Genomic DNA, 8,748 nt, shown 5'->3' with positions numbered 1-8,748 from the left:
ACACACGCACACACACGATCGCGCCGTGGCCATGGCGATCCGCTCTGCCTTATGTAAAGGCAGAGCACACGGCCGAGCCCGCCAGGTTACACGGCGGCTGCTGCGCAGCAGCGCCCGCCCCTCCGCCCGGTGCCGCAGAGGGCCGGCGGCGGGGGCTGCCCCGCTCCCCCCGGGCCCTGCCCGCCGCCGGCTCCTCGTTTTCCCCTCTCAGTGGGCAGAGCCCCTGGCCCCGGAGCAGGCGCCGCGGCTGCCGGCACCCCCACGACTTGTTGTTGGTGGGTCTGGTGCCGGGAGTACCCGGGAGGAGGGGCGGGGGCGGCGCACGGCGGGGCGGGAGCGGTATATGCTGCTGCTCGCCGGGGCCACGCTCCAGACCGGCCACCGCTCCGGAGCGAGCCCCGAGCCTCCCGCTGCCTGGAGTTGCAGTTCGTCTCCGATCCCCTTGGGATTTAAACCTTCTTGCATATATATATATTTTTTTTCCCCCTTCCTCCTCCTCCTCCTCCTCCCGTCTTTTTCTCCCGTGCAAAGTGGAGCAGGAACTGCACCAAGGCAGCCCGCGAGATCCTGCAATACTGCTCCGATTTGTCCCTGCTATTATTCCTAATTAATTATTATTTTTGACCTCGCCCCGGCCGGGGAGGGAAGCGGGACCGTTCTCGGCAAGAGAAACGCTCCGCTCCGTATCAATAAAGATTTTTGCTTTTTCCCCTCTCCGAGGAGGGGCCGGGTGGAGGGCAGGCACGGCGGGGGGGGCCGGCCCTCGGCGGAGAGCGCAGCCCCGCGGTCCCGGCGCGGCGCGGAGCGGCGGCCGCGGCGGGGGGAGGCGGCCCCAGCGCCGCCCGCGCGAGGGGGGCAGCCGCCCCAGACAGGTGATGGGCGTTTCGGCTGCGCTCCGGATCGACTCCTTGGGTTTCACTTTGGTCTGATCTAAGCAAATATGCAGAAGTACCGGCTGGTCTAGTCCTAAGAGCCAAGAGGAGCGAGCGAGAGCGGCAGAAGGGAGAGCAGCCACGCTCCCGGTAGCGAGGGGAACGTACAAACAGCGGCCGCGCCGTCATTAAGCCACCGCCGCCCCGGGCAGCCCCGACCCACCCTGGATGCGGAGGACCCCCGAGCCACCCCGCTGCCTTTCCCCTGAGGGATGGTACTGAATTCCTGCGCGGCAGGAGCCGGCCTGCAGCCCCTCTCCATCAGCGTTGCCTTCCCTCCGTGTCTAAAGTGCACTAGACCGCGATGAGGACCTGGGCTTGCGTTTTGCTGATAGGTTTTGGCTACCTGTCCTTTACCTTCTCCGAGGTAGGTGAGAGCGGCTTCCTGCGCTGCCGGTCCCCGGGGCACGCCGCAGCCGGGGGTCGGGGCGAGCCGCGGCGGAGGGCGCCGGGGAGGGAGCGGGCTGCCCACCTGGGCTCCGCGGGCATCCCCGCGCCCCGGCCCCGCCGGGAGCGCTGCCCTGCCCCGGGCCCTGCGCGGCCGAGCCCGGGAGCAAGTTGCCATTTCATGCACAGCAGAAGCGAAGGGGAATGACCGTGCATTCCGCGCCTGGGCTGCTGGCCGCCCTTAAGAATTAATATGTATATAATATATATTATATATATAATATATATATGATAAAATATCCACGCCCCGCGGGTGCCAGCGGGCTGCGGCTGTGCGGAAGCCGAGGGTGCGCGGAGAGCCGGGCCGCCCCCGCGGCGCCCAGCGCTGCACACGGCGGCCGCGGGCACCGCTAGTGCCGCGGGCAGAACTTGGGTGAATCCCCCGCGCCCCCAAACGCCCCTCCCCGGTTCGTGAAGCTCCTCCGGAGCAGTCGGGAGCTCTCCCGCCCGCCTGCCCGCAGGGGACGGAGGGGGCGCGGAGCCGCGTCCCGGGGTTGCTACAGGTGGCCCCGGTCGGGGCGAGCGCGGTGCTCGGCGCTGCGCAGCGGCTGTAACTTTTCCCGGGACCCGGTCTGCTTGGCACCGGGAGCCGCGACGTGGGCGCTGGTAGGATGGCGGCGCCCCGTGGGACGCGGTTCTCCTCCTCCTCCTCCTCCTGCCCGGGTCGGGAGAGCCCGCGCCCGCGGGGGACTTGGCGCCCGCCCGGGCGAACTTCGGCGGCGCTGCCCGGGGTGGGCTCCGGGCGCCCGGCGGGGCTCGGGCGCTCGGCGCTGCCGGGCTCTCGCTGCCAGGCGGGGCCGTGCGGAGCTGCCGCCCCGCTGAGCCGTGGCGCAGTCGGGCGGGCGGCGCGCAGCCCCCGCGGGCGCGCAGGCGGGGGCGGCGGGAGCGCTCCGGCGCCCCGCGGAGCGCTGTGGGAGGGTGTGTGCGTGGATTTTCCCCCTGCTTCATCCCCGCATGTCCCGCAAGCACCCCGCACTCTCCCCGGCAAGCCCCGAGGCGCGGCGCGCCGCACGCCCGGCGCTGCGGGCGCGCCCGGCGGCACTGCGCGGTGACCCGCGGTGTGTGTGTCTTTGAAGGAGGCCGAGATCCCGCAGGAGCTCATCGAGCGGCTGGCGCACAGCGAGATCCACAGCATCCGCGACTTGCAGCGCCTCCTGGAGATTGACTCCGTAGGTAAATTAGTCCCGTCCTCCTTCCTTCCGCGCCGTCGGCCGCCGCCGCCCCGGGGGGAGGCCCCGCACGCCCCGCGCTCCCCGCACGCCGCTCCGCACCGCGCCCGACACACCCGTGCGGGAGCATCCCCCGAGCCCGGCCACCCTGGGGTGCTGTCACAGCGAGGCGGCGGCCACGGGGCCCATCGGGAATTCAAACTTCGTGGGGTTCAGGGTGGAGAGGGACCTTGTGACCCCCCCCGTGTTTTGAGAGCTTTCTCCGTCTCGCAGCGGAGAAGAATTGCCGTAAGGTTTGTTGTTGGTCTTGCATTGCTCTGTTATCTTTAAACTACTGTCCTAGAGGTATTTAAAATATTTGAAACAATATTTATGAATGAAGTAATGTCTCTTCAAGTGCTGGGCTTTATTAAAAGGAAAATAAACCGTCCACGCTGATTTTAAACAGGAACCTGCATATGAAGCTTACCCTCAAAAATACACTTTTTTTTTTTTCCAAAAGAAAATAGTGCAGGGTTATTTTCTGCATCATTAGGCATGCAAATGGGTGTAGTGAGAACGTGCAGTTTAACAGATCGTTGCAGCAGTAAATCAGATCGAGAAGCATGGTGTTGCTGGGTTCCTTATCATTTGGTTTCACTTGATGCACTTTGTTCCTGGTGATTTCTTCCCTCAGTTGAGAGAGAGTCAACCCGGCACCTTTGATGTGCCCAGGGGAAGCCTGCATCTTGCTGAAGCACAAACATGGAGAAAAATGAATGAGTTCTTGCTTGCATTGGTACTGGGCCATCTCCTTTTAAACCATATGCTGTGTATTTTTGTAAAGTCTGTGCCAGGTTCAATCACCTTCATTCAGAGTTGCAGGATCCTTCTAGAGTTTAACTCAATGCTCTTTGTACAGTGCTCTATTAACGAGCAGGAATGCACTAGGACCGTATTTTACAGTCATAGCTTTCAATTTTCACGTGATTAGGGAGCAAACGTTTTCCCATTACACTGAAAATGGGAATATTTGTCTTGCACAACACTTTACCATAGAGGCTAATTACTAATTACCAGATTGGCGTCGGTTTAATATTTTTGGAGAGCAGTGCTTCATCATTGTTGTTTATCACCACAATTAAAGAAACTTTCACAACAGGGAAGGGCTATGCAGTTCATATTTCCCCACTGAAGGCTGTTTTGGACTAGACAAGTGCACTACTGCTAAAATCTTTTTCCCAGTGAACTTGGTGGAGTTGGCTGCTGTTGTAGGAGGGCTGGATCTGAGTGCTAGCATTTTAAAATAGTGCATGCTGCTCCTGCCTTTGAGTCAGGGTTCCGTAGCTACCAGAATACATTATTTTTTCAAATACCTCAGCGTAACAAGCACATGCTTCATTTTTAAATACCACTTAGAAGGAGAGCAAAAGTTCACATGGCTCCATTGCAAGAGAATCAGGCAGATAAGTGGGGCAACAACAGGAGCTGAATAAATGGGTAGATGTAGAAGAGAAATTTATTTCAGAAAATAATTATTTACCCCGTGGTGAATATTAACTGGAGGATGCAAGACCAAAAATGGAAAAGGTCAGCCACAAGTTTACCCATTTCATTTTGCTGTTTTTTTGCAATTTGTCAGTTTAGAAACCATTAGAGAAACAAGAGACATAAATATTTTACTATCTCACTGTGAAACAGTAATTCCTTAAGACATGAACTCAAACAATATTAAAAAATAAAACCAAAATATTCAGCCTTTCACCCGGTTCTTGCTTATGTGAGTGCAGCTTTTGCCTGTGTGCTAAGCTGTGCTCTGAGCTACTCAGGCATGGTTAGGTTTTCATGGAGTAACCCGTCTTTACTACCCACATTTGCTTTTCCTGGGCACAGTCCTGCAGGCTTTACTGTCATGAGTAATTCTTACTAAAGGCTTATCAGAGTGACTCGTCGAGTATTGAAATTGCCGTGCTTTCCTCAGTAAACAGGATCAGGCCTGTTTACTATATTTAGTATTAGCTTGAATTGGCAAATCAGATGTTTTCTCATTGTGCCTGGTAAGATTATATTTCTGAAGTGTATTTCCTTAGGGCTGCAATTGCCTTTAGGGAGCAGCCAGTTCAGTGAGGGCTTGTACAGTAGGTATATTTCATTTATAGCATGTACTCATTTTCAACTGAGGCTCAGAACAAAATCACTCCAGTGACTGTTCTCTCCCTCATTTTAGTGCATGGTATTGCCAGTCCTTCTGCATGTGAGTAGCCCTGTTTAAACTCAGTGGGTGGACTTGAGAATTAAGAATGATCTTGTAGGCTAAGAGTTTGCAGGATCAGGCATGCATGAAGAAAATGTCTGATATTCCTGAGTAACAAGGCAGAATCTGTGGAAAAGGAAGGAAGAACAGTCATTTTCTCTCCTGCAATGCAAAACATATTTTTAATTGGAAAAGTAAGTTTTGTAAGTCGGAGTGGGCAGGTTTTTCTTCCATTCTGACAGATTTGGTCTCTATATTGTAGCACAGAGATGACTGATAACCCCCTTCATAAAATTAGAAACCACACCCCCAGACCATCTGGCATATTACTTAAAGAAAAACACTACCCAACATGGAGCTTATCATTGTATTCAAAAAAGAAAATCCAGGCCAGTTTGTCAGAGCCCAGTGCTGCATGTCTGACTCGGAGGGTGAAGGCAGCATGAAAATTCTCTGTTTCTATCAGGAAATAGTGTCTTGTATCAATTTGCTGCGAGTGGGACCCAGAGGCAGTGACAGAATCGCCTTGGCGTGACAGAGAGCAGAGTCTGACCCTGTTTAAAGGAGAAAGCATGCACAGTCCCAGGAAGTAGGCAGCTCTAGCGTGCAGAGTACAGTTTTACTACGAGCACACTCAATCCCCAAACGGGGGCATTTCCTCTGCTCTGCCTGTGAAGTTCTCTGCCTCAGCAGCGTGGTTTTTCTCCTCGCGCTTCACCTCTCCCATCTGTCCTGTGGGAGGTAGAGTTCATTTCATCACCTATTATGTTTGCTTCCTGCTGGGAACAGATTTTCCCCAAGTCATCTGCCCGCATGGGGAAAGGCAGGGCTGAGTGTGCTCTTTGCATGGGTTAAGGGCATCCACCAGGGTCACCTTAGGCCATGTGAATTTAACGGCCTGTGATTAAGAACTAGCAGAGCAGCTTTTGTTAAGTGGAGAAATGTTCTAAATTAACTGTATATTTCCGTGGAAAAAGTGTGAGGCTGCTGCAGAGCTCAGTCTTTTGGTAAATGTGCTGTTGACTTTGCGGGTTTTGGTGTGGGGCTCAATGAAGGATGTTGCAGTGCGATGTTTTGGCTTCCCTTGCAACTCTTACACATCATGAGAGGCATCTTCCATGTGGGGCCTGTGTTTTTCCTGAGACAGATGAGGGAATACTCCTCCTTTACTGTTGGTTGATCACACCTAGGTAAAGGAGAAAAAAAGCCCAAAAACCTAAACAAAACAGGATCTTGCAAGCTGCTACTTATTATTTCCTTTAGCAGATCAAAGTTGAAAACGTAATGACATCTATCTCTGCAGTTGGATGTCAGAAGGGCAAATTCTGCATCAGCCAAAAAGAAGATCAAAAAGCCAGACTGATGTTGCCATGGGCTTTCTGGCTCTAGGACTGATTTGTAAGACAGACCATTTCAGTTTATTGTACCTTACATTGAATTCCTGAAAAAAATGAGATTATAAGAATTTCCTAAACTGCTTCTGTTGGTAGTAGAAGTCTTGGATCTGTACTTTCTGGATGCACATCAAAGTAAAATCTAGAAGGTTTTGCATGTGTTGTGGGTTGTACCTCACATAAAATAGTTTGGTAAGAAGATGGAAATGCAAAAGTATAAATTGATAAATAGGAAATAGCAGTAAACTTAGGATGCTTTCCACATGCTTCTTGAGTGAGAAGAGTAATCATGTATTGGCAGAATGTCACAGGAACTCTGTGATTTATATTCCATGACCTAGTGGAAAATTGCCAATCTGACAAAAAAGAACAATTTCAGCTACACTAATGGATTGACCAAGGCTAATTGCAAGAGTTTTTATGCCCATCATTGATATGTTGTCAGTACATAAAAGATTACAGAGAAATTTCTTGATCGGCTGCCATGAAAACATTTTTTTATTATTAAAATGTTAAAAGAATGCTGCGCTAATCTGGCTCTGTGCAGCATCCTCCATCTTCACTTGGTGAGAGCAGTGTTCGAGTTCTAAACTAAGAACCACGCATTTCTAGGCTTTCTGCACTAAGCCTCATTTTGTGAGGTGCTAAGCACCCATAAACTCACATTTCCTTTGCTAAGAGCTTATCCTCACCCTGCCACTAAATCAGTACCTTGGGGGAAAAACTGGTACAAATGAAGTGTCACCCATCCTTAAAGTCAAACTGGAGAGTGCTCTTTGTAGCATCACGGTTTTAGTGAAATGAAAGGAAGTCTTCTGGCCACACATTCAGAGCCAAGTGTGAGTTTCAAAGCTGACTTGATGATTTTTCACTCCTGCTTGGGCAGGACTCCTGTTGACTTGAACGTTGCATTGACTTTCCCATTGACTTCACTGGGAAATGGAATTCCTTCCACATCCCTGTGGGAATCAGGGGGGACACTTAAGTGCCTTTAGCATTGTAGTGTCTTCTGGCTCCAGCCATGCCCCATGGTTCTGTCTGTTAAACCCAACTTGGATGATGTGTTGATAGAAATAATACAGTTTGTGTCAGATAATGCATTGAGGCTCGACAGGAGCTTGTTCTGCTGAGCTGGCTGTGTAGATATCTTTTTGTAACCCTCACAGAGAGACATGAACTTAGGAACTGCTCTACGTGCTTAGGATATGTAGTGAGACAGTGATGTACAGTATAAGCCAAAGGCCTTCTTCACCTTGGAAATCATCTTAGAAGCAACACATCTCCTCGAGGTGTTGTTTTGCTTTATAAACGTGGTGATGGAAAATGGCTAATTACAGCTGAGTGGAGCAGTTATGTGTAAGCACATGACTTAACATACTGGTTAGCTGATCCTACCAGTGCTCTGGTTCTCACCAGCTTCTTTAAAGGAGGCAGTGAGGGATCCTTCATGCAAGGAGGGAGCTGTGCCAGCATTGCTGAGTGTGGGATTAGGAGCTGTGGCCCAGCCCTGCCGTAGCGCTGGCAGCCCTGCTGCCTTCCCTTTCCAGCCTGGTGCTTGTGCCCACCAAGCAGTTGGGATTAGAGGCATTACTTTTGTGTTTAATCTCCTTTTAAACACTGTTTGCTTGTGCACAGAGATGCTCCTTGCTCCGAGCCTAGCTTGGATCTCAGGCTGAGCAGAATTCACGCTGCTTTCCAGTATCACTTCATTGCCTCAAATTGAGGGAGAGGTTGTGACAACTGGAAGCTGCCAAAAAGGAGGTCAGCATTAAGGTGTTGGGTGGCTGAGTGCTAGGAAACAGAAGAGGGCTGGAGGCACATCAGAACGGATCCTCATTTTGCATAACACCATTTGGGATCAGGTGGATGGCCTGGTGCCATTGGAATGGGATGTGGGAGACCTGGCTCCACTCCCCAGCTCAGTTGCAAACTTCCTGTGGGATCTCTGGCAAGCCATTTTATTTATACCACTGATGAGTTTTCTGGAGTATGGGGTGCAGTAAAAGCAGAAATAAAACCCTTTAGTCATTGCTGTGTTACGTGACAGGACTGGGACTGCGAATAAGGCCCAATACCAGCTAATTAGTCAGGTTCGAAAATTTCCCATCGAAATATATGGGAAACAAGCACCATACATAGGACCTAGGAGCCAACTTATTTGGATAAATTGAGGCTGTGGATTTCACAATGACTATTTTCATACAAGGATCTGTTCAGCTGATAAGGAGAATAGGCAGGACCAGTGTGTGACCCTGGTACTACCTCTTGGACCTCCTTCTCTTAGCTACTTACAGTAGTATTTTCCAAGAAGTAATGATAAACCCTGAGATGCACAACTCATTCTAAGCTGCTGAATATCCTGCAGTCTTCATGTCTCACCTGGCTGTACAGGTGATTTCACAAGCTGTGTGTTCCTTAGGGCACATTTTCTTGGAGGGAGGAGAAAAGGAGTTGGTTGTTTTGTGGAGCAGAGCCTTATGATGTGTGTTACTAATAAAGCTGAGATTAAAACAAGTTCCAGAGACAGACAGCTGTGTGTACAGAGCAAACGGGAAGCAGGGAGTGTGACAGTG

General features: G+C 51.6%; 1 protein-coding gene across 5 annotated transcripts in view; it reads left to right on the top strand.

The window, feature by feature from the left end:
* The first annotated feature begins 360 nt into the window (after positions 1–360).
* The window catches only part of PDGFA (platelet derived growth factor subunit A), a 35,028-nt gene continuing 26,640 nt past the window's right edge, over positions 361–8,748 (top strand). For 4 of the 5 annotated variants that reach the window (XR_010082505.1, XR_010082504.1, XM_063414036.1 and 1 more), the window contains exons 1-2: positions 363–1,299; positions 2,456–2,552. Coding sequence is in view for 3 of the 5 variants with exons in the window: in XM_063414036.1 (XP_063270106.1) it covers positions 1,237–1,299; positions 2,456–2,552 (160 nt within the window). In the remaining 2 variants the exon portion in view is untranslated. Of the gene's footprint in view, positions 1,300–2,455; positions 2,553–8,748 lie in introns of all 5 variants that reach the window. The other variant, XM_063414034.1, reaches the window with a different exon arrangement.

This window comes from Prinia subflava, chromosome 17, assembly GCF_021018805.1.
Source record: "Prinia subflava isolate CZ2003 ecotype Zambia chromosome 17, Cam_Psub_1.2, whole genome shotgun sequence".
In the NCBI taxonomy this organism is placed as follows: domain Eukaryota; kingdom Metazoa; phylum Chordata; class Aves; order Passeriformes; family Cisticolidae; genus Prinia; species Prinia subflava.
Note: the sequence above shows the minus strand (reverse complement) of the source record. Positions and strands in the feature narration are given on the sequence as shown.